At 48.1% G+C, this 25,123-nt stretch overlaps 2 protein-coding genes across 2 annotated transcripts in view; both read left to right on the top strand.

The window, feature by feature from the left end:
• The window catches only part of LOC144146023 (calpain-A-like), a 47,802-nt gene extending 38,818 nt beyond the window's left edge, over positions 1-8,984 (top strand). Inside the window, exons 17-19 of the mRNA XM_077677939.1 lie at positions 1,151-1,264; positions 6,375-6,433; positions 8,837-8,984. Coding sequence (XP_077534065.1) covers positions 1,151-1,264; positions 6,375-6,433; positions 8,837-8,863 — 200 coding nt within the window. The 3' untranslated portion in view covers positions 8,864-8,984. The remainder of the gene's footprint in view (positions 1-1,150; positions 1,265-6,374; positions 6,434-8,836) is intronic.
• Positions 8,985-14,359: 5,375 nt separating this feature from the next.
• LOC144146383 (solute carrier family 25 member 35-like) lies at positions 14,360-24,541 on the top strand. Its single transcript, XM_077678339.1, has 4 exons — positions 14,360-14,473; positions 17,042-17,212; positions 20,337-20,651; positions 24,153-24,541. The coding sequence occupies exons 1-4, from the start codon at positions 14,360-14,362 to the stop codon at positions 24,528-24,530; spliced, it is 978 nt and encodes a 325-aa protein (XP_077534465.1). The 3' UTR covers positions 24,531-24,541.
• Positions 24,542-25,123: the final 582 nt, after the last annotated feature.

Raw genomic sequence — 25,123 nt, 5'->3', positions numbered from 1 at the left:
TATTATATATTTATGTATGTGCTATATACATCAGGCAGTATTTTAGTGTCTCCTATATTCCGTAGACAATCTGTGCTATTGTTACTTCATAAAGCACGCAGGACATCGACCATATATCACGCGTGCGAAGGGTCAGTGATCCCGTACAACTTATTCAACCCCACGGTGCACAACCAACTCATCATAAAATGCCTCACGCTGGACTTCACAGTACTTTTACTACGACTTATTAGGGTGTTTATGCTGTGTCGTAGCCCCCGTGAATTCACTTGGGCTTCAAATCAATGTCTGAAAAGAGGTGCATTTTGCGTTGCCCGTCCCTTACCCTCACACTGCATGCTGTGAATGCGTAAATATAAAAGCAGTGCAATTTACCGCGTGCGCACAAATCACGGGCGGGTGAGTGTCGTTTGCAAAACCTACGGTGTAAAAATTGGCTTTCCTCTTAATCCTCGGGTCACTGAGCGCAACTACATCTGTTAACCTAGAAGAGGCCGGCGATGGCACGGCTGCCATTCATGTGACGGCATAAGATTCTAAAATAAATTATAAACACAGGCGGCTTGCACACAAGTAACAAGCTTGCATTTACGCGAACTCCCTTTGTCCGCCGTCAGTAATGCGAATGACCAGAGTGCGTGTAAGGAGTTTCGTTGTGCTGAAGAAGAAGAAGAAACACATTTATTTTGGAGCAGAGTTAGTTGACGATGGTGGCCACCATTTTGGCGGCGACCGCGGCCGCCTGGGCGACCATGGTGAAGCTTGAGCCTCCTGGTCTGGGCAGCGCAACGCCTCCCCCCACTGCTCACATCTGGTTATTTTTGGATATGGATCTCTCGGGCATCCCCACATAGGTGCTGAAGGGTGCCGAGGGACTGGCAAGCTTTGCATTTAGGTGAAGGGTATACGGCTGGGTGAATTAGGTGTAATTTAGTGGGATTGGGAAATGAGTTTGTTTGCAAAAGACGCCATGTGTGTTCTTGATGGATGGAGTTCCGTCACCTGGCAATCTTGCGTGCACAGTGGGGTGCGCTTACGCTAGTTCATTTTGGCGCTGCATATACTCCGAGTATCAGTTATCAGTGAGTATCAGCGAGTGAGTAGCGCCTGCCCATCTATAAATGCCGCTTTACATCCTTTCTCTCCTTAGGCTACGTGGTTAACCAGCACGTGCTGAAGGCGCTCATCCTGCGCTACGGCCACGAGCGGAAGATCACGCTGTCGGACTTCATCGCCTGCGCAGTCAAGCTCATGTGCATGATCGGTGCGTGTGCCGAACGGCTTACCTTCGCCACCTTTGTTATGAACCCCTACGGCTCGCGTTGGGGTTCTCTACTACTACGGAGGAGGAGGAATAAACTTTATTGCAGTATGCAATTTAGAGGCGGGTGGTGACCACTGGGCGCAGCCCAGCGGTGACTTCGGCAGCACGTTCCACCAAGGCTTTCTGGACCCCGGGGTCAGAGCCGCCCAACGCCACCTCCCATTGATCAACAGAGGGGATTAGGGGTAAGGGGTTTCGAGGGCACGCCCACATAGCGTGGCAGATGGTGTCGACATCTCCGCAGTGGGGGCATACGGGTGATGGGTACTGATCGGGGTATAAGCGTTAAAGGATGGCGCGGCACGGAAGGGTATTAGTTTGAAGGAGCCGCCACAAGCGTTCTTTTTTTTTTTTTTTTTGTAGAAAGTGAGGAGTGGGCTGGGGGGTATTTCTGGCGGAGGAGGCGCTAGTGCGCGGTGATAGCCGCGTACGTAATAAGGCTATCTCTAATGGATTGCGCTCCGTGGTTAGGGGTAACCGAAGGGCGTACTCAGACAGTAAGATCTCGAGCTGCTGTATGGGCCGCCTCGTTACCCCCTAAGCCGGTGTGGGCGGGCTCCACGGGCGTCTTGGGGGGTTGTGCAAAAGAATTTTGAGAGCTTTGGCTGATATGCGCCCTCGGGCAAAGTTCCCTATAGCAGATTGAGAATCGGACAAGATGACTTTTGGGGTAGGACTCTGAGAAAGGGCTAGCGCTATTGCGGCCTCTTCCGCCTCAGTAGGTAAGTGGGTGCGGATGGTGAGAGATGTGAGTAGGGGGGGGGGGGGGGGGGTTAGGATTGTTGATGACCGCCAAGGCATAGGCTGTGCGGTTTGGTAGCTAGCGGCATCCACATAATGGGTTGTCGGTTTGATAGGGTATTTTTCTGACAGGTAACGAGCGCGTTGTTCTCTTCGAGCGACGTGGTTTGTGGGATGCATGTTGCGGGGAAGCGGCCGAGTTAGGATATTGTCTCGAATGGTAGGGGGAATCGGGTGGGCAGGATTAGTAAAGATGGGGATGTGGATGTGTAATCGGCGGAGAACTGTTAGTCCCGCAGGGGATACGCTGCTAGACGGGAGTATTGATTCATTAGATGGGCCTCAATAAGTTCCTCAGCGGTATTGTGGATACCAAGTTGTTCTAGTTTGGCAGTGGAAGTGCTGTGAGGTACCTGCAGGGCGACTCGGTAGACTTTACGCAACAGGCGGTTTACTTTGTCAAGTTCCGCACGGGTGGGATTGAGGTACGGAAGGGAGAAGGTGAGGCGACTGATAATGAAAGGTTGAATGAAGCGTAGGCGCTCTGCCACCTTGAGGCCCTGATGTCGGGGGGAGAAGGCCAATGGTTTGAGTGATTTGGGCATTTAGTTGAGTGAGGTATTCGGAGAAGGCCAATGGTTTGAGTGATTTGGGCGTTTAGTTGAGTGAGGTATTGGGAGTTTGCGCGATTTTGTTGAATTGAGAGCCCTAGCACCTTTATCCGGGGCATCGTAGGAATTTGGCTCTGGCCGAGAGTTATAGTAATGGTAGGAGGGCTCGGGGGTTTACCGCGAGGCGGAGGGAGAATTAGTAGCTCGGATTTTGCTGTGGAACACGTGAGCCCTGCTTCAGCCGCGGCAGCGAGGACTATGTTTGCACCGGTTTGAAGTCTTTCTTCAATTTGGGCATCGTTTCCTCCAGAAGTCCAAAGCAATGTCGTCTGCGTACGGAGAGGTGCAGTCTAACTGCCTGCCTCACCTACAGTCATCCAGAAAGGAAAGTAAACTATAAGGGACAGTAAATCATGCAATGGTAGGTAATCGGTCTTCTCGGACTTCTCGGCCAGTGCGCTGGATCTTGGGACCCTGCTGCATGGGAAGCGAGGTGGCAATAAGGCGGCATAAATTTTTTGCATAAGCCCGGCAGTGTTCAGCAAAAGATTTTGAGAGTCAGCATATAAAAAACAAAGTAAGGATATCTCACGTCTGCTATCGCTTTGTGACAGCGCCATTTGCAGCGACGCAATGGAAAGCAAGATTTTTGTACCCAATAAAAGACGCAACACGGGGTCGGCCCAGCTTTTTACCACCTACGTGGCCGGCCTTTTCTGCCTTCAAGACAAATAATAATTGTTTGGGTATATCCGCTTAGTCAGCTATGTGTAGTTAGAATAAAACCTCAAAAGGTTGAAACTCAAACTTTCGTCGAGTACGTCACTTAGCGTGCATTTGAACAGACCTCGGAGCAATTTCAGAGCTAACTGCGGCGGGAAAGTAGTTCTGAGAAATATATTCACCGCATTGCCGGAGCAGGCAACATTGACTAATTTACATGATTTGTATTGGAAGTACGGCAACATGCATCACAAAACAACACGCGGACACACTTAGTAGATTATTCATAGGAATGTACCGTCGTGTTGACGGCTCCATTCCTTATTAAAAAGTTTCTCGCTTAAAGCTTTTGCAGAGAAAAAGAGAAAAATGCTACGCGATGCATATAAAAAAAACATGGAGTGTTCTGGTTTCCCGCATTCTCCCTCGAGTGTCGTGAACCAACAGGATTTAATGCTCTGACCCACAAGTTTTCACTGCCCACGTTCGCCGCGAGAAACATTACATATTTTATCACTGCTTCAGCTTCTCCATCGTGTGCTCACAGCAGTATAATGTCCGCCCCCGCGAGACTGTACAAAACACACCCGATAGGACCGATAAGCACTACAACGTATAAAGGACAAAAAAAAACTCAGCCGTTTTTTTCTTGTAATTACACGGGAGAGCATGTAGTTTTAATCATATAAGTAAGAAACATAAGTAAGTAATGCTTGGGGAACTACAATCAGAAAGCACAGCCGTGGGGCTAAAAATAAGTATCAAAAAGTCGTAAGGAATGAGGAATAGGCATACCAAAAACGTCCTCTTCAGCTTAGGAAACGAAACGGTAGAAGAAGTAAAAGAATATACCCACCTCAGGCAGATGTAGTGCTGACCCCAACCACGAGAGAGAAATCCGACACAGAATAGGTATGGGTTGGGGAGCACTCGGCAGGCATTTCCGAATAATGAGAAGTAAGCTACCTCTGTAACTGAAAAGAAAAAATCTACAACCGGTGCATACTGCCCGTGATGGCACTTACGGAGCTTAAACTTGGCACCTTACTAAACAACTATAAAGTAAACTTAGGTCGGCTCAACGGGCCATGGAGCGAATAAAGTTCGGAATAACACTCAGGGACAGTAAACGAGCAACCTGAATCAGAGAACAAAACTAGAGTAGAAGATATTCTTGTTCAAACAAAGAAAAAGAAATCGACTAGGACTTGCCATTAAGGGATACTAATCAACAATTGGTGGACATTTAGGGTGACAGAGTGGATACCAAGTGATGGGTCTAGAAGAAGGGGAAGGCCATTAGCCCGATGGAGGGATGAAATAAAGAAATCCGGGGGTAAACTGTGGACTCGAGCAGCTCGGGACAGGAGAGGTTGGAGGTCAACGTGAGAAGCCTTCGTCATGCAGGGGATCTGAGTAGGCTGATGACGTAAGAAACGTGCATGTCATAGCAGTTAGGTTGGGCGGAGTTTCCATCCAGTTTCACCCCTATTTTCTGAACATGTCACAAACTGCAGTTCAACGCTATAAAATGATTTACACCATTAAGAAGAATTTTTCCAGTCCAGAACTAACACCTTTACACCCTAACAAAAACGCAGGAAAGGATTCTTTTTCGGGGTGTTTTGTCATTTATAATCATCATCATCGTCATTATCATCATCATCATCATCAACAACAACAACAACATCCGCAGCAGCAGCAGCCTGTCTACGCCCACTGCAGGGCAAAGACTTCTCCCATAGATCGCCAATTATCCAGGTCCTGTGCGAACTAGGACCAATTTTTCCCCGCAAACTTCTTGATCTCATCTGCCCACCTAACTTTCTGCTGCCCGATGCCACGCTTGCCTTCGCTATGGATCCAATCTTGAGCCCTTAATGACCAACGGTTATCTTGCCTTCGCCTTACATGCCCTGCCCACAGCCCATTTCTTCTTCTTAATTTCTACAAACATCTCCTTAACACGCGTTTGTTCCCTGACGCACTCCGCTTTCTTCTTTTCCTTTAATGTTACACCTATCATCTCCGTTTCATTGCTTGCTGAGTCGTCCGCAATTTCAGTTGAACCGTTTTACTGAGCCTCCAAGTTTCTGCCCCGTATGTGAGTACCGGTAAGATGCAGCTGTCATACACTTTTTTCTTCAGGGACAACGGTAGGCTGCCGTCTGTAACCTGAGAATGCCTGCCGAATGCACTCCACCACATTTTTATCCTTCTAGTTATCCCTGCTTCATGGTCGGGTCCGGGGTCACTACTTAGCCTCAGTATATATAATCGCTTACCACTTCCACTGGCTGGCCACCTATCTCAAACCGCTGCGCTCTCCCGAGGCTATTGGGAATGACTTTAGTTTTCTGCATATTAATTTTCAGGTCGAGGATTCTACTCTGCTTGTCCAGTGCGGTAATCATGCTTTGCTATTCGTCCCCCGAATTACTTATTATCCTGTGTTATTCACAGCATGTTTACAAGAGTTATTCAGAACATTGGATCGGGAACAGGTGGGTGTGCGGGTTAATGAAGAATACCTCAGCAACCTCAGATTTGCTGATGTCGTTGTCTTGCTAAATACCTCAGGGGGTGAATTGTCGTTTATAACGCCCTTTAAATTGATGTTTTGTTGCGTTTTTTGCCGGTGTACGAGCGCTAGTTATAGATAAAAAGGGTGTAAACCATTCTACAGGACAGAAGCCTGAATCTGCAAGCAGTACAATTTGTTTTGCGAGAGCTGAAGCTGCAACCGGAATGTTGACACTTTCAAGTGAAGTATTTGTATAGCGCAAAATAAATGCTGTCTTCGAACAGCAAGGCCTTACTTGTACTACCCGGCAGCACGCCCAGTGTTTGGACACGAAATTATTTTTATACATATACTAATGGCGTAAGCCGTTTCATACAGTTAACGTTAACCGTTCGTTCGGCCCACTTTAATGGAATGTAGTCGCTTATATACTGCGATCACTCTTTTGCAGACGTCTACGACTCGTGGGATCCCGAAAACGAGAATGTCGTGGAAGTCACTCGGAATGAGGTGAGGCCCGCAAGTGTGCAGTGTAAAATAACGGTCAGAAAAGCGCAAGAAACCACGCGATTCACGCGAACCACACGTTTTAACAATGGTAACAGAACCGCTAGTACCTGCGCTAGGGCGTGGTTTGTGGCTTTTTTGGCCACGATGGTCGTTGGCTTAGCACAGTTGTTCTCGAATGAGGGTCCTGCAGGGTTCTTCTGGGGTCCGCGAAGCCTCTCTCCCAATCTATCTCCCCATTCATTTCTCATTTTCTTTTTCCATATTTTGCTGCCAGTGCAAAAATGTGACTTCGCTGCATGGCATGTACGTTTTTTTTCTTTCTGCGTAGAAAATCCCTTTACATTTGCTTTTTGCACAACGCGTCAGCTGTGCGAAAAATCCTGAGCCATCTCCACAACGTGAAACCTGGGGAAGGGCGAAGCATGCAATGTAGGAGTGTATTCTTGGCGCCGTAGCGGTTTTGCCAACGGAGATTAAACCGCTGGGAGATAGAGGTATACAGCTTTGCTGTAAAAGTCTCTTGTCTTTGAATCACGAAGCTCTCTAGCGCGAGGTGTAAACAAGTGTCCCGCTGTTTTTTTTTAATACGTCTTACGAAGCGCTCCAGAGCGAGGCGTAAACGGGTGTCCCGGTGTTTCTTTTAGTACGCGTTACGTTCTAGCGCGAGCCGTAAACGAGTTTCCCGGTGTTTTAGTACCGTAATTACCTGATACAACAATTACAACGACGACGACGACGACGACAGGAGGCGCCAACAGCCCCTAAAATGTCAGATACACAAAAGGCAGCATATACAAGTGTTCTCAACTTTTATCTTCAAGAGCAAATCCTTTGACAATATGAAACGCATCAGCAAAAACATCAGCCGCAAAAGGTGGAAATTTTATATGTGCGGCCACTTTGGCTGCATTTCCAAATTGTTTGATATTATGACATTGATTAACACAGGTAATCGTGGGGTCCTCCATAACTTTTGCAACCCACAAGGGGACCCCTCAACACTTACTAATGGTTGAGAATAAATGGCTTAGGACATGGCAACTTTAACGCGAGAGCACCAAATGCGCCATGAGCGCTAAACTTGAGCCTGTAAAGCCTTCTACGCGAAAGAATGCCGCGACAGCAGGAAGGAGGAGGGCGTCTCCGTTGCTAGGGGCGCCTATAGGCATGCGCAGAGCAGCTTGTTCGCTTAGCATAAAATAGGAGGGTGTTTCTTCGTTGCTGTCAGAAATGTTCCTGGCGCTGCCTGTGCCGCCTCGTTCGGCTGTCTCTGCTCGCTGCTGTATGTGTAGGGTATGTGTGCAGTGATGCCGGTGTAGGCATAGACGAAGCAGAACCATCAGTTGATCGCGAGGCGGAACGCCGAGCGAAGGAAGCAGAAGGGCAGCGACAACGGCCCTCTTGTTCGGCTCTCGATATCTTCTCGCTGTTGTACGTGTACAGTAAGAACGTTTTTGTTAATTCATGTTTGCATAACCAACTATAAGACAACTCTAACCTCGCTAGACAAAAAATATCCAAGAATCACCAAGGGACAGCCCCCCACTCTCGCGGTAAGCTCGAATTCACCGCATGAAACGAGGCTACTTTTTTCAGAAGCGTCGAGAGAAATGCTCTAAAACAGTGCGTCGGTACATATTTTCATTGAAACTTTATTTGTTCAATATATAAGGCTGTTTCATGGAAGATTCCTGACTTTGTGTTGTTATTTTACGGTGCGTTTTGTTTTTTCAGTCGGAATCATCCTGTTTCGCTGTGTTGCTCATTTAGTTAGTCCTCCTTTGAGATTGTTGTCATGTTTCTTTCAAGCGCAGCCTCCCTCCGATGTCATATTGGCTCTATAATAAACAAGAGAATAACCAAGTAAATAAATAAATACATATACTTACTAATGGAATTCCTATTTTCACTATACCTCCAGACTCCAAACGTATTCCAAACGTTAACAAAAAAGAGGCACATATACTCAGAGGAACAAACGATAAATATCCAGTGCTCACAAATTGAGTAGCCCACACAGAGCACAGAACACTAAAAACGAGAGAACACCTCTGCTATTCGTGTTACCGCCTAAGAGAGGTTTCACCTCGGCTGAGCTTGAAGGTCAGGTTGACGCTACCAGGCGTTCCCTGAGTTTGTAACTGGAGTAATAAATTTCGTTTAAAGAACGCACAGTTGCAGACGCGGCCGTTTCCCCGCATGGGCACCAAACCACTGTCCTTAGTTCAGCGCGAATTAAAATTCTCCAGTTACCTTATCTACAGTCGTTTGTGCATGGTAAAGACTGATCCAGCAGAAACATAAGCTGCGTGCAATTGAGCAATCTTTTCATCGCTCTGGCATTCGACTTTCAGCGTATCATACACTTTTACTTGTATGTACATTTTTTTTCTTTCCTTTCAGTGGCTCAAGCACACCATGTACTGCTAGACATACACGCGACTGGACCTATATGTCTACCCAGCGCTGATATCAAAGCACGTGCTTGTCTTCATACGAAGTTGTACTCAAGTTCAGAAGAAATAAAAACATATTACATGGGTCTTCAGTTCATTCTTGCTTTCAGCTGCTTTTTTGTCTGGTACATACCTCCTCGCTGCACAGACGGAGAGTCAGTCGAGTAGTGCATAGACGGCGAGCAGATGCGTCATTTTAAAACAAGCTTAGTTATCCGGAGAGCGTAGTCTGCCTTGCCTGAGTCCAGTGGAAGCAACCTTAAGGCCTAAACAACAACCCTTTATAGAAAAAAATCCTCGGCCACTGGCCTTCTCCTCAATTTACAAGGCTACAAAAGCGCTAGTGCGCTTCCTGAAAACGACGTACTTACACAAAAGACTAGCATAGAATACTAGGGACACTCACAGGACTCCAACGTCTCCTAATGCTGGGCGAAACTTTCTACGCGTTGTTCTTACCTTTTCCCTTCCTTTTCTGCTTTCTTCTTCTTCACCCCCATTTTTCTCCTTTTCAACATCTAGGAGAATAATAGGCCATAGTTTGGCTAACATTCCTGACTTTTTGTACCTTTTTGCTTCCTTCCTTCCAAACCGTCAGCGTAGAACGGCACAACACCCGAGAAACTCGCACATGTAGCTGTTACAAGTGTTCCTCTTTTGAGTAACCCGCGCGTAGGCTTTGGTCTTTCAGGTAATAATATCTGAAATAGGCCTCGAAGAGGACACACAACTTTGTTTAATTTGAAGTAACTAGCCTTTGTTAACTCATTCAGCTCCATTCCAGTTACGAAGGACGTTTTTCAAACCGAAAAGAAAATGCGAGGAATATCGAAAGATTTTCGTATTTCGAAATACGATGACGTATACATGGGCAGAAGTGGCGTAATATCGTTGAGGAGGAGGAATAAACATTTAATTGAGCAGTCAATGTTGTTGGGTTGACCGCCAGGTGGGGGACCTCCTTAGTCCTAAAAACACAGTCGTCAGTGTGTTAACCTCACATGGGCACTGAAGTGATACTATCAAAGGGAACTAGAGGGGCCACTACAATCGCCTACTCATGTTTCTCGGCGGTGGCTTTGGCTGGAAGCCGTGAATAGCACAAATAAGATTTCGTGACGCCATAAAGAAATCACCGGGAAGTGGCAGTGGATTCACCACTGCTTCAAATGTTTTAGTATTCCCGTGATTTTTTTTTTTGGATTTGCTATATAATTGGTATCATTGTTATCGGGACAAAGAATATTAATGTGCCGAATTCGTATTTTGTCTCCATGGCTTCTTTAGAAGATGAGTGTGGGCAGTGATGAACATGGTCTAATTACGTTATCGGGAGAAAATGTAGAATGTTAGGGCCGGGTTCCATGTCTCCTATTTCTCTTCGCCGATTTGGGCGCACTTTTTTTTTCTCGATAAAAGCGCCTTCAAGACGGCTGTCTCCCCAGCACCACCATTTTCGCCCCTTTGCTAATTCAGGCTGTGACGACACACCCCTAAGTAGCAGTGATGCGAGAACATTGAAAATTTTTAAGTCAATATTAATCGTGCAACAGGTTTTAATGCTCTGCATACCGAGGTTGCGTCAAACCACATTAGTAACCAGTGTATTTTTAATGCGGTGTAGATCGGGGGAGAGGGAGAGGGGGAGGAAGGTGTAGTGTGTAATAAGCGCTTGGTGTTAGTAACCAGTGTCTTTAATGCGGTGTAGATCGGGGGAGAGGGAGGGGGGAGGGAGGTGTAGTGTGTAATAAGCGCTTGGTGTTAGTAACCAGTGTCTTTAATGCGGTGTAGATCTGGGGCGAGGGAGGGGGGAGGGAGGTGTAGTGTGTAATAAGCGCTTGGTGTTAGTAACCAGTGTCTTTTTAATGCGGTGTAGATCTGGGGAGAGGGAGGGGGGGAAGGAGGTGTAGTGTGTAATAAGCGCTTGGGTGAGAAAAAAGCGACAAACTTTGCAACAAAAGTGTGAGCTTCCCGCTGCGCGTAAAAGAGTAATACTTGGCACATATGATGTTGACGACCCAATCTAACGATTGCGCTAATCAATTTAGTGTGCTCAAAACGCCTTTCAGGGCCCCTTTAACTGCTGGCTCTGGACTTCCACTCAATAATGAGTTGGGTGATTATGTAGAAGAGACCGCCTCTTGAGGCGGCTGGCGAGGTTAGCTGAGCCAAGATGCCAAGTTTGCTTAGCTAACTCTCAGAAAAAGAAGTGGAAATATTATGAATGTGATGGTGTCGTTGTGGCATACAAGCTTGCTTGCAATTGTTGGAAACGGTTCGTCTAGTCCTGTGCTTCGCAAGTACGCCATTAGAGGTTATGTTACGCATGATACACGTTTTGCACATGAAGAGGAGCTTAACACGTCCTCAAGGTGCGTTCTTATGGAAGGTAGCCGGCCCGAAGAGATTGGGAAAGACTTAATGAAGTGCTGAAAATCGCGAAACGCAGTACGGGGGTCGCCGATAAGATATCACCAAGCAACCATGATCGAAAAAAAAAGAGAGAAAAGGACCTGTACCTTGCTGGTATATCTTGAAGATGGATATGGCCATATTGACAAAAATCTCATTTTGAAGCACCCACAGGCTGGCGTGCTTTTCAACATAAGCGTCACTCAGAAGCGATACACGGCTTTTAGAAACAAGTAAATAAAAAGGTACATCGTAACCCCTGCTCATAATCGATAATTATCATAATCATTCGCAGGTGCAGCATGCATTGCCGAAAAATATGTGGGTCATATCCACGCCGTTTTTTTTTAATTTGTCTCTTTGTGGTGCACATCCCCAACAAGGCAGTCCTTTCAAGCTAGCTATTAAATAATATTCCATGGTTTCAGGTACATTTTACACGTGGTCATTGAACGTCTTGCCGTGCGATATAAAGTATAATGCTAATGTCAACGGCGCGAAGGGAAATTTTAACAGTGGAGCTGTTTTACAAGCCGGAAGTGTGGTGTTGCAAGAAAAAATACAAATGAAAATGCCCAGCTCTCCTGAGCGTGTGCCTCGTGGCGACCGCCGAGTCAGTGGCTCGCGCAGTGGGTTTAGCGAAAAAAAAAAATCTCCATCGCCCATGCCATTACTACACATCGAAATCAGCCTTATCTCACCATCATTAGCGATTCACAGCAAGCTTGCCGCCTTTACCAGGCTGGTCTCGCCCCACAGCAAGCCTTACCCATGCTACGCTGCCTGCCTCTGGACCTAGAAGTGACCATTGTCTGGACTCCTGGCCATGCCGGCCCGGTTGGGAATGAAGCGGCTCATGCCGCAGCCCGCGATCTGCACTACTGGGCCCTCCCAACCTCGAGGCCCGACAGCGGGTGCTACCCTCCCACCACTGAAGACACGTTCCCTCCCCTTGATTCCACCTTCTGTTCCATACTGTCCCACTACAGGCACACACGACCTCTTCGATGCATATGACGACGATTACTAGCACTGCAACTATGCAAATAAACAATGATACTGAAATTTAACTATATGTCCGGCAATATTCACCTACAACAGCTTCGCCGTTCAAGTCTTGCGGGTAAGTGCAAGCTTGTGTGACTTTTTCATGACCACACCAACCAAAATCACCGGGTCTGTAAAGTGGTAATTAGGGGACTAGACATTAAATTCAAATACTAAATACTGATGAAGGTTCACTTGATTCCCAGTTAATTTTTACAGCAGAGAGGAGCGAGCGAACAACAGCCGTACCGCGACCTATACCTGCTACACAAACTACTACAAACAAGGCCTCAAAAAAAAAAACGGAAAGGGGGAGGAGGGGGGACCAAAAAAACTGTTTCTTGGAGCTGTGCTTACAACATTTGCTAGGATTATATATCTTAATATTGGCCTCCTGGACTTAGGAGGCTAACCACACCATCTACCCCTGCCCTTTAAGCTCAATAAACGTTTTACTATCCATACATTCTTCGTTTATTGAAATTTTCTTCCCGCAATAATCTCCATTTGCACTATTATAAAGGTTAATTGTGTTAACTTCGCCAATTGTGTAGTTTAGTGGGGGCGCAGTGTGTTGCACAATTAGTACAGCGGAATTTGTAAAACCATGAAAACCACACACAAAAAGCATTACCTCCCACAGGATTCGAACCATAGCATCCTCGTTTCAAAGCCGGCACTTACCACACCACCAAGACGCAGGCGGCAGGACTCAATTTCGCGGGTGGTGGTGTTAACACCCATTTATTTTATGTACAAGGAATACAAAGACGCCATGTTACGTTTTAGCGAATTTTGGTGTCTAGGGGAGCGGGATTAGGTAAGGGGGGTTGGGGAAAAAAAAGTATGTGAAATGGGGTCTATTGGCTTGGAGAAGGCAGTGCGAGGGAACCCCGTCGCTCTAGGCGATGAGGGTGCGGCTTCCACATTCGGCTTCTGCTACCGACGATGGCGCACATCCCCCGCAGGGGATTGGCCATGGTCCTGATTCTTCCGGTGAATGTTGCCAATCTTCTGCCTTACATATGATGCATCCAATGGGGCACGAAACTAAAGGAAATGGTGTAGGCCAGATCTCTCGACGAAGTTTCGTAGAGCGGTGAGCAGGTGCCATTCTTCGCTCTGATTGGAACGACTTGGAAAAAGCCAATCGTTAAGGCTGGGTGGGCTTGCCAATCCCACGTTTTTGAAGGCTTGTTGTGGACAGTCGGCAAAGCGAGGGCAGTCCCACAGGATGTGTGCAATGTCGTTATTGGTTGAGCACCGTGAACACTCGGTATCATCTAGACTGCCGTATCTTGTAGCGCGATAGTGCGGTGTTCTTGTCGATACAGTTGTAACCTTGTGAACGATAGTGTGCCATTTCCTGGGCCAAGGCTGAGGAATTTCCGGACGCTTCACACCTAGAACCGCTCGTAGTTGCGACTTCCTGTCCACCTTGCGGCGGGTGTAGAATTCCGAGCTCGAAGTAGGTGAAGGTTCCTCCACTGTGTTTTCTCTGTTCCCATCCGTCTGCTCGTCCTGAGATGCAGATGATGGCACTATGACCGAAGGAAGCTCAGGAGAATGCCCATGCTCAGAAGAAAAGGGGATTCGGGGGGTATTTGTCTCAATGATGAACCGGGTGGCGTGCTTAGGCACTGAGATCCTAGCGCATTAAAGCGATACAAATCTGGGCGGCACTTACAAAGGGTGTTTTTTTTTAAAAGGTACGAAATTTAAGTGCTTCATAAGTTTACTTCCTAGGCTGACACCACACGCACAAAAAAAAAGAAAACAGAAAACAAACAAATTAGAAAAGGTGATAATACACGCGTAAAGGATCAAGAAAACTTAGGATAGCTAAACACGCATAGAAGTGTTGTTGTGTATGAGTTGCCAGCTGTGGCGCAGTAGTGTCTGATTGACGTTGGCGTACCCACGCAAAGTCAGTGTCTTTGAAGGTGCTTCAGAGAAGAAGGAGAAGAGGAAGAAGAAGGAGAAGAGACGAAGAAGGAACAGAGCTGGAAGGATGTCGAAGTTCAACGAGGTCGACAGCTTGCAGAACGTGCTCGAGGGTGTGGTCGGACCCACCGTGGCGACACTCATCATGCACCCTTTCGACATTACCCGGACCCGTATGCAGGTATGTATGCGCTGCAAAGATGTGCCTCCACATGGGCGCGTATTACAGACGTACTCGCGTATCAACGTAGCTCGGAGTAAGCTGGCGTAGAGGGTAGGACTTCGCCGTGCAGCAAATGCATTGGTACGCGCCTGCTACGCCGAAGCCTGTATGAATCAGAAATTCGCACGCTGAGCTGCTCGTAGATGGCGTGTTGTGCAAAAAAAAACATGTTAAAATATGTGTGACGTGGGGAAACCCAACTTACGTGTAATGCGGAGAAGTCACCTTTTCGCACTGAAAGCAAGCGCTGGCAAAATCGAGAAAAGATTTGCGGGAAAAAACGTTTTGAGGGAGGCTTCGTAGACCCCTCAAATGCTCTCCCCCATTTGAGAACCACTGGGGTTTACAATATAATGGTCAGAAAGGGTGAAGGCAAGCTTCCCTTGAAGTGGCTACGTTGGCGTTTTATAGCCTAAGCTGTACGGCGGCCGGCGTGGTTACGGCGGCTGCCATGGGGTTGCCAGGGGGCCAATTCAGTGGTACCACCGAGTGCAATGGTTAAACGTCGACTTGGTGAGTTTGGTCATGTTCCACGGGCAGGATGTGGGAAAAGAACGCCTAATGACCATATTTTTCTCGCACTGTCTATTATACCTGCCGCCGGTAGAAACGACCCAGGGAACCCCTCCCGGCAGTCGCCTCTCAGTGGCCACTGGCTAAGCACACCACCTGGAGCATCAGTGAGACAAATACACAGCGAATGCCGCGAAAGTGAGTCCTGCCGTCTGCGTCTTTGGCGGTGTTGCATAGTACCAGCTTTGAAACGAGGAGGCTATGGTTGGAATCCCGGGTTAGGTAATGCTCTTTTGTGTGCGGTTTTCATGGTTTTACAAGTTCTCGTTCATTGGGATTTTGTCAGCGAATTATTTTGCAGTCGTGTTATTTCTACAGTTACCACGATATAGAAGCGCATGACTTCTACTGGGTTGAGTTTGGGTTTACGATCGGTTGTGTGCGGTGTAGCTGGGCTGGGGTAGGTTCGGTTATATTTGGTGGGTTAGCTTAGGTTGTTATAGGTTAGTTACCTTAAGTTAGGGGAATTCAGTTAGCTTATGACACGCTGCGTTATAGGCCGCATTAATTTACTTCTGAAGCGTGAAATTAGGTAACTTTCGTCCGTGCTACAGATGCGGTGTGAGAATATCAAAACGCTTGTTTCCAAGGAAAATGTCACAGGGTTTTGTAAGCCAATGAGAGGCGACTGCCGGGAGAAATTCCCCGCGACATTTCTACAGGCTACCGGCAGAATAAACACTGCGTACTTTTTTATTTTCCTTGCCACTGGGGCCGACGTACCCCATTTTGCCAGGAGGAATGTTTTCTCAAGCCGGTTTTCCAAACCAGTGCCAACTCGTGTTTTACACACACCTTCCAGAAAGTGCAAAACCTTTTTCCACTATAGCGTCCCTATATCCTTGCCGTTCTTCTTGCCTTTCTGGTAAATAATTACTACCACGGAAGTTCTGAAAATGGCAATAACTCCCCGTTGGCTTGCCACTTTCATATCGGCTTTTATTTGGCTGGAGTAATGTCAAAAAATGCGGCTCTGATTCGTGTTCTAATGAACGCATTTAAAAACATGTTACACATCACGGGTACACTGATAGAGTTCTCAATTCTGGGAAAGTAAAACATGCCCCACGATCGGTTAAAACTGCACTGCGGTTGACATTCAGCAGTGTTGTTTCTAAGCCACCTCATCCGGGAGTAATGTAATGAATTGAAAGTCATACTGATGCCTTCCGTGACCTGCATAATAGAAACAATTTCCTCTGCCCAAAGAAAAATTGGGGATCCCGCGCGTATATGCGATTCGACGTCGCTTTCAATGATCGTCTGTAATGTGACTATTCTGAACTGCACAATGCGGATCAAATAGCACCATTTGGAACGATTGCACGGGCGTAGTGGCAAGACTCGGATGAGAAGAAAGCACGTGCGGCATTTTCATTCTCTCGTAGCTTCTTCCCGTAGCTCCCAGGGCACTCGTCATCTTTCACTGCCGCCCCGCATTGTCGCCTTGACTCACGTCTTTGAGCCAGCTTACCCATCAGCATACAATCGCGGTTTGTGCAACGTTTAGTAGTTCACGACGGCGCCCCTGTTCTGCGTGACACTTCTTTCGGGCCTAGATCTTCCGGAAACTGCGGGAACGTTTTAAAGCAATTTTCCTGGAGCGCGTTCACGCTCTTTTTGGATGCATCAAAGGCGGCGAGGAACGATATTCGCGATATTCGCAGAGAACTGCGCGACATCAGGTGGTTTTGTGAGAAACCCAGGATTCTCCTCCTTTCCAGCAGAGCGGCCGGCGAGGAGGAGCCGGCGGGCACGAGCGGCGCATTCGGCCAGGGGAACAGCAGCAGCAGCAGCATCTCTCAAACAGTCGTTAGAGAAGCAAATAAAGCTTCGCTTTAAAAGATGTTGCAGGCGGTTTTCCAGGTTGTGCGCAAACTAAGACTTTAACTCGTTTTCTTATAACTGGGCGTCTGAGCAGCGAGTGTGACTGTGCGAACGTTCGCGCCGCAGGTCCAAGGCGAGCTCCACCGGCGCGGCTACTACGTGGTGATGTACCGGCGCACGATACAGTCGCTGCGCATGATGGCGAAAACGGACGGACCCTTGAGCGTGTACCGCGGCCTCGTGCCCAGCATCGCCTACCGCCAGGTCACGCACGGGCTCCGCCTTGGATTCTTCCAGGTGAGCCGCGCCCCCGCGCCGCTCTTCCACTGGCCCTCCGTAGTATACCGCGATCCACAGCCTTCGGGCAAACGCATAGAGCTTTATTTATACAGCAATTACTCCGAGCGATGGACGAACGTTCATTGTGCATTATGCGCCGCCATCATTGAAGTCATATACCAGTCCTCCACATGTGCAGGATCGCGAATAACCTATGGTGACCACCCCTGTGTCATAGTGGGTGTTCATACGGTTGTACATGCGACTTCACGTCTCATTCGCAAATCGTCTGAGCCAACTTAGCTCAATCCGTTCCTTAGAGTCAGTGCTTTGAGAAAGTTCACAAATTAATTTCCGCCACGAAAGTAACAACCCCTTCACCACTATGCGTCATTCACAGTCATGGGTTTCGAGGTGGCATACCAAAAAAATACGAGAAGTGGCCGTTTTATTAGTCCAAGAATAGTGTATGGAAGATCCTGCTGCGTTATTGGAGAGTCCATGGTTCTCATAGCGTCAAGGCCAGCCTCACGGTGGTGCCCCATTCGCGACCCAGCCTCAGATGCGCTCGCAAAGTACAGAACATACGCAGTCATTCTTTTAGAATTAAAGAAAAAAAATGAGAGTGGACGAAGGAAATGGTCGAGTGCAGTCGCCGTTCCGAAATGAAAAACTTGATAGTATTGATGATCGCTCCTTCCTTTTACCTTGAAGTGATCGAGAGGGACAGAATCTTCATCCCGCTTAATTGTCATGGCGCACCTCAAAATTTCTTTCCACGTCACTACGCCCATGGGATAATCATGAGATTATAGATCAGCATATCGCTTCCCTGCCCACTCTCAGCAAAGCATGCAACCCGAAATACAAAGCATGCAACCTGAAATACCTTCCGCCGATGCGTGGATGTACATGTAACCAAATAAAGCAATGTATTAGCAATCTCCTTCCGCAAGAATTTTGTTGAAGCGATGAGTATTAGCTGAGAAATCCTAAATCAAAAACCGCGTATTATCGTCGCGCCGCGTTTCCTCCTCCTTTCAACTTACTCTCTGCTACTGACGGCGAGAGAGCCTTCCCTCCCATGATGCTGCGCTCCTCGGCGGTGACGTACTTCCGCTATTGCGCTGCTCACACAGCCGTCTGCTACGGGCAAGCTTTGTTGACACCATGAATCCCGCTCTCCGCTCAAGGCTGGAAAAGCGAACGAAAAATCTGGCCGCATGTGTGCGGCGGCCTGGCCTTGCCCTTTAGCGGTGTACGCTGCTGCAGAACTTTGCTATCGGCGGCACGCGACTCTTTATCGGCGGCGAACTCGCAGCCGCACGGAGAGGATCCTGCGCTCGCTCCCTTGGATGCACAGCGCACTGTTTATCCAAAAAGCGCCGTATCAGATGTGGCCCCGCTGGTGCCGGGTCTTATTTTGTGGCGGTGGTAATTCCTGGCGGCGGCATGTGAAAAAGACATTTTAAACCGATACAGAACCCGTGCACAAAACGCCAGTTCAGCTTGGGGCGACGCGTGGTGGAGAGCGGCAACGTTGGCAAAACATGCTCCTCCGCGGCTCTGAGCTTTCTAGCGCTGGAGCGAGCACCATTTCTTTGACAATATCAAACATCGGTTGCCCTAGAAACAAGGCACAAACCGCTCTAGAAGTCAGTTACGGTTGCGTGATCCCGGTTCAGCTTGGGGCCCCACCTCGCGGCATATGGGCACTGCAGGCATACTACTCACTCCCATTTGGAAGTGCGAGATGCGTTTGGCATTACAGGAGGCGATGGTGTGTGTGTTGTGGACGCCTTTGTTTCGCGATGAAATGCGACGTTGTGCTTCTGCGGGTGGATAGTGCTTCCCATGGTCTGGATTATCTTTCTCAAGCGGCGTACGACTCAACCTCGCATGGCGTATGTGCAGTGTGCGTGGCTAAAAGCCATCTCGGCTTGTGCGCGAGAGTTAAGTGACTTGCTGTTCGTCCCCGCAAACCGCGCGCGAGGTGAGTGCCGAATTTACGAGGGGCAGGAGGAGGCAACCCATCGTCTGTCAATCGCGGTTCGGACCTGCAACGCATGTTGTGACGTTGTGTTCGTTCGAAACGCATCTCTGGATTGTTTGGAAGTTGAATAAAATGTATGCGTCAAACCCGGGCATTCGGCTCAGGGCGTTCTCTGCGATTGCAAGAAAGAAGTGCCACGGGGCTTCAACGCTTTCTTTATGGAACGTACTCAAGTAAGAGAATATTCATGTCGTGTTATGGCCCTGTTGCATTCAATACAAACGGTTAAGCGTTTGTTTACACTTGTTTCGTTTGTCGTAAAATGTCCAAGCACACTGGCACTCCGCTGGCAGATCAGCCGGCGAGCCGACGCTGAGCAGACAACTCATCTCTTTGCCGGAAGTGCGTGAAAAAGCCGCCCAATAGCAGGATGTCTAGCTCATGACGAAAATCTGGGAATCGATGATGTAGACATGTGAAGATGGCGGCGTCCAAAAACACGAAGGAAAGGGTGAGAAAAAAGCGACAAACTTTGCAACAAAAGTGTGAGCTTTCCGCTGCGCGTAAAAGAGTAATACTTGGCACAGATGATGTTGACGACCCAATCTAACGATTGCGCTAGTCAATTTAGTGTGCTCAAAACGCCTTTCAGGGCCCCTTTAAAGGCCATAACGCCATTCAGCACAATGCTCTTGTCATCAACAACTACTCTTCTGCAATATGTATTCCAACATGGGGTGCGCGAAGTGCTGCGGTGGAGGGAAATTTTATTTCTTAACTCGCGGCTGCCAGTCGAGCGTCTTCCTGTGTAACAGTGGCGTAGCCAGAAATATTTTCCGGGGGTTGTTATACGCCGCCGAAAAACAAGGCCCTTCTGAAATAGAAAGACAACACCTACAGGGTGGAGAGGGATGTAGCGCTCAGAAAATTTCGAGGGGTGCTCTGTCCCCAAAACACCCTCCGCCGCCCTTTCTGGCTACGCCCCTGCCATGTAGAGTTCACGCGAAATAGCAAGCACACGTATCAAGAAATGGGGTCCCAAAAGCCTGTGCGCATCATTGTGTTTCTTGTCACACAAGCTGTTAGACTCGGGTCGCCTAAAGGGGGACCAGAGCGTATAAAGCAATGGCGAATGGCGAACGGCTGCAGGTGATCGAGGACTGCGGCATGACGCTGGACGAGAACCTGGAGCCCAGCGTGCGGCTGAGCGCCATGTCCGGGGGGCTGTGCGGCGCCGTGGGCGCCTTCCTGGGCAGCCCGCTGCAGCTGGTCAAGTGCCAGCTGCAGACGCGCGCCTCGGCCCAGATCGCCGTCGGCTACCAGCACCACTACCGCTCTAGCCTCGAGGCCGCCCGCACCATTTACCACGAGCACGGCCTGCGCCGCGGGCTCTGGCGCGCCGCGCAGGCGAACGTGCTGCGACTCGCCCTCGGCTCCGCCATCCAAATGGGCGCCTTCGTGCAGGTAAGGAGCCCCCCAAGGCGCGGCGTACCGTAGAATGTCTGCCCACTCGCACGTATACGCGCAAGTTGCGGCATCGCTGTCGCCGTATAGACACCAGCCTGATCGGAATAGAACACTGACGCACGCATAGTACTCATTATTGTTTCCGTGTGTTCATTGTACAGATGGTTATTTCGTTTTGCTTTCTTTTGTTCTCTGGCTTTTAAAGATACAAGTTGTATTTGATGTTGCTGTAATGCTCTCCAGTAATTGGGGGCTTGCAGCTCGGTCAGGCTGTCGATTTCGGACAGATTTTACTCCTCGCCCTCAGCATCATGCACTTTGTACAAACAAACAAACAAACAAACAAACAAGCAAGCAGGCAGGCAAGCAAACAAACAAGCAAACACAAACAAACAAACAAACACAAACAAACAAACAAACGGGCCAGAAAACACAAACAAACAAACAAACAGGCAAGCAAACACAAACAAACAGGCAAGCAAACAAACAGAAAACAAACAAGCAAGCAAGCAAGCAAGCAAAGAAACAGGCAAGCAAAAAAACTAAAGCAAACAAGCAAGCAAGCAAAGAAACTGGCAAGCAAAAAAACCAAAGCAAACAAACAAGCAAGCAATCAATCAATCAAGCAAAAAAATAAGCAAGCAAACAAACAAGCCATCAAACAAGTGTGCAAGCAAGCAAGCAAGCAAGCAAACAAAGATAAAAACAAACGAACAAACAACAAGCAAGCAAGAGAGCAAATACAAAAACAAACAAGAAAGCAAGCAAAAAAACAACCAAACAGACAGGCAAGCCAGCAAGCAAGCAAACAGAAAAACAATGCAAGCAAGCACGCATGCAATCAATCAATCAAACAGAAAAACAAACGAGCAAGAAAGCAAGTAAGGAAGCAGATAAGCAAGAAAGCAAACAAACAAGCAAACAAACACAAGCAAGCAAGGAAACAAGCAAACAAACAAACAAGCAATCAAACAAACAAACGAACATTGATTGATTGATTGACTGATTGATTGATTGATTGATTGATTGATTGATTGATTGATTGATTGATTGATTGATTGATTGATTGATTGATTGATTGTAGGGTACGCGCTGACGCAACGCAGGCGATGAGGCGCGACGTAGTGGAGGGCTGAGGATTAATTTTTGACAACCTGGGTATCTTTAACGTGCGCCGAAATCTCGTACACACGGGCCTTTTTGATTTGCACCTCCATCAGAAAAGCGGCCGCCGCGGCCGGGAATCGATCGAACCCGCGACCTCGTGCTCAGCACCGCAACGCCTTAGCCACTGAGCCACCGCGTCGGAAACAAACAAACAAACAAACAAACAAACAAACAAACAAACAAACAAACAAACAAACAAACAAACAAACAAACAAACAAACAAACAAACAAACAAACAAACAAACAAACAAACAAACAAACAAACAAGCCAGCAAGCGAGCAAGCAAGCAAGCAAGCAAGCAAACAAGAAGACAAAAGGAAAACGAACAATCAAGCAAGCAAACTAGCCCAATCAGTCTTCCCTGTGGCGCGGGGCTGTCTTCGACCTATCCTGCTTCCTCTATTCTGCTCTAGAGATTCCTCCAGTCAAGTAAAGGCTGCTGAAAACTTGATAAACGACAAGCATTTGTGTGCCCCGGACTCGATTTTGCGATTGAGGCAACCATTTGCCGGTGGTTTTTTATCTGAAAAAAAAATAATATTCGTTTGTCTCGGGAAGAAAGTGAGGGCTACTCAGGAAATCCTGATGATGATTTTGGCGATTTCGCTATAAAAAAGGCTGCTTTGTCCCGGCAACAATGATACGAATTGTTTCGCAATCTTCAAACAAATAATGCAGGTATTGAGGAAAAAATATGAAGCAGTGGAGACCTCCCAGTCACTTTACGGCAATTTTTCCATGGCGTCACAGCGTTATTATTTGTGTCATTCACGGCTGCAAACAAAAGCACCGCCAAGGCATCCGACTGCGCAATTGTTGTGGGGCCTGTAGTTTTGTTTGGTCATATCACTTGAAGGCTAACGTGAAGTCAATACATTGATAACTATTCGTAGTCCTGGGCCATATTACGTCAATCCCGGCAATAATACGCCACTGTAGCCCGAAATTTAAAAGTTTATCAATATTTCTTATGTTTTCTCGGTGGAAAAAACATCTTTCGTGACTGGAATCGAGCTGAGCGTGTTAACGGAAAATAGTTTTTTCAAACTGGACTTGTATTTTGTCTTAATGGCCGCACTTCTCGAGAAGGTGGGGTGGTTGGGCGGGGGGGTGCCACGTCAATAATTTATCGAGCGGTCCGGACACACAGAAGAAACATTTAATTGATGGGAAAGGTATTTCACAGCACAAGACAACTAACAGTAAATAAGTTAAAGTGTTCCCGCGGTTCAAGTTCGCGTAAAAGTCTTGAAGTACGGTATCGCCTCACGTTACAGTCTGTCTTCCTATTTGATGTAGGGGTCAAGGCGACCGTCGTGTCTCTTAGTGCTGGCAGGTAGTGAGCTTAGCCGTCACCGCCAAGAGCCAGGGGAGCGTAGCCCCAGGTGCGTTCTTGATTGGTAGTGTCTATTATCCCGGCAACCGGGAGAATTACCGTCAGGAATTTGTCACGGCAGTCGCTTGTTATTGGCTAAGCACGCTACGCGGAGATTCAATCTGATAAATATCCCCCTAAGAAGCCCTGTCTGCAGCTGGCCTCTGTAGCGCTGGGGCATAGTGCTCGGTTTGAAACGAGAAGGCTCAGGCTCGAGTCCGACGGTTGGATGTTTTTCTTTTTTTTTTCTAGCTTTCGGAATTTTTTGGCCATCGTGATTTTGTTAGTGCTTTTTTTACTCTGTTTTTCACTATATCAAGAGAACGACGCACAGGACTTCTAGAATTCGTTGAATTACGTTTAATACAGGTTGTGTTCTGTGTCGTTGGGCTGGGTTAGTTTGGGTTTGTTGCAGTTTGGCAGGATTTGGGTAGGTTATGACGCGTTGGGTTAGGTTAGGTTAGGTTCGGTCAGGTTATGTTACGTTAGGCTACGTTGGGACGTAATATTATTCAGCAGATCTTCCGCCAGCCAGCTTTTATGGAAACTGCCGTGATAATTTCCCGGAGGTAATTTTAACGGCTGCCGTGAGATTAGACGTAGCCTTCTTGATTGAACTGGCGTCGGTGTGTAGCCCGACCGTGTCAGCCCGGCAGCTTAGCTAGCTGGTTCTCCTTCTGTAAAGAGGAGCCGCCAGAGGAACGTTGCCGAAGGGTCTCGTTCCCAGATCACAGCCTGGAACTTGTGTCGGTAGGCTTGAGGCGTCGTCGGGCCCCGATGACGCTGGGGTCTGTTTCCGTAGCGCAGCCTTCTTCTCCAAACCCTTGCCTCCTTCCTCTCCCTCTTGTCTCCCTCTTGATCTAAACGTTCGCACACTTCATACTCTTTTTGTTTGGCACATACCCCCCATACAGCTTCGGAGGGGTTGCTCATGGCAGGGTGTGTGTGGGTGCAGGCCAAGCGGCACCTGTCGTTGTACGAGAAGGACCAGCTGCACCACCTGCTGGCGTCCCTGATCGCGGCCATGTTATCGAGCGTGGCGGCCGCGCCGGCCGTGGCCACGCTGGACATGATCAAGACGCGCTTGTACCTGCAGCCCGTGGACAGGCATGGCCGGGGCATCTACTACGCCGGCGTGCTGGACTGTGTGCGCAAGATCTACGTGATGGAGGGCGTGGCCGGCTACAGCCGCGGCATGCTCATCGCATTCCTCTACTCCATCACAAACTCCTCCATCACCCTGCTCTCGTGGGAGGAGCTGCGCCGGCTGCGCCTCGAGTCTCGGGAGCAGCGGGAGCTCATCGTCAACGTCATCCACCAGAAGGACGACTGATCCCGCCATGCGCCGCCCTCTGTTTTCATTCGCGTAGTATGAGTAGTTAGCGAACACCTCGCTCGATTAAACGGCGTTTGCCTATTTGCCGCCACATCAAGCAGACCACGACTACTTCTCCCGATGAACGCTCGTCCTTGTGAGGGATGAGGTCGTTGCTGGGATATCCGTAGCTGCGGGCGAGGAAATGGTTTGTGGTGTACTTCCGTGGGCAATTCCCAGAAAGGGTTCGGTAGGGAGTGGGCAGAGGTGGCAGCAGTGCATGTGCTCTAAATGGAAATTGGAGAAGTCAACGCTTTATGCAGGCAGGGTTCAATATCTACATCTTGAGAAAACAATGGTAAACTCGAGGGATTACAGGTAGGGGTGACTATATTTCTTGACAAGATGGAAAAAGAAAAGACGAAAAAAGATGAAAGAGGACGCTACGGGGAAAATACAAATAAAAGGACTAAGAAAACATCGGAGCAAAAACAAGACACTGCACAGAAAGAGAATACCAGGATAAGTATAGGGCTCCTGCGCTGGAGTTTTGGTGACATGCAGCGTCCCTAGTGGCCGACGCCTCTGGGTAGTACAAAAGCAGACGACCC

This window comes from Haemaphysalis longicornis, unplaced genomic scaffold (genome assembly GCF_048455015.1).
Source record: "Haemaphysalis longicornis isolate Haplotype H1 unplaced genomic scaffold, Haemaphysalis longicornis Haplotype H1 scaffold_7, whole genome shotgun sequence".
In the NCBI taxonomy this organism is placed as follows: Eukaryota; Metazoa; Arthropoda; class Arachnida; order Ixodida; family Ixodidae; genus Haemaphysalis; species Haemaphysalis longicornis.
The sequence above is the reverse complement of the archived record's forward strand: the minus strand, read 5'-3'. Positions and strand labels throughout refer to the sequence as shown.

What these genes read in the sequence shown, in the direction of transcription:
- LOC144146383 (XM_077678339.1), top strand. Translation starts at nt 14,360, where the DNA reads ATGTCGAAGTTCAACGAGGTCGACAGCTTGCAGAACGTGCTCGAGGGT. An exon ending in TCCGCCTTGGATTCTTCCAG is followed by an intron (nt 17,213 to 20,336) that starts GTGAGCCGCGCC and finishes GAACGGCTGCAG; the next exon opens with GTGATCGAGGACTGCGGCAT. An exon ending in AAATGGGCGCCTTCGTGCAG is followed by an intron (nt 20,652 to 24,152) that starts GTAAGGAGCCCC and finishes GTGTGGGTGCAG; the next exon opens with GCCAAGCGGCACCTGTCGTT.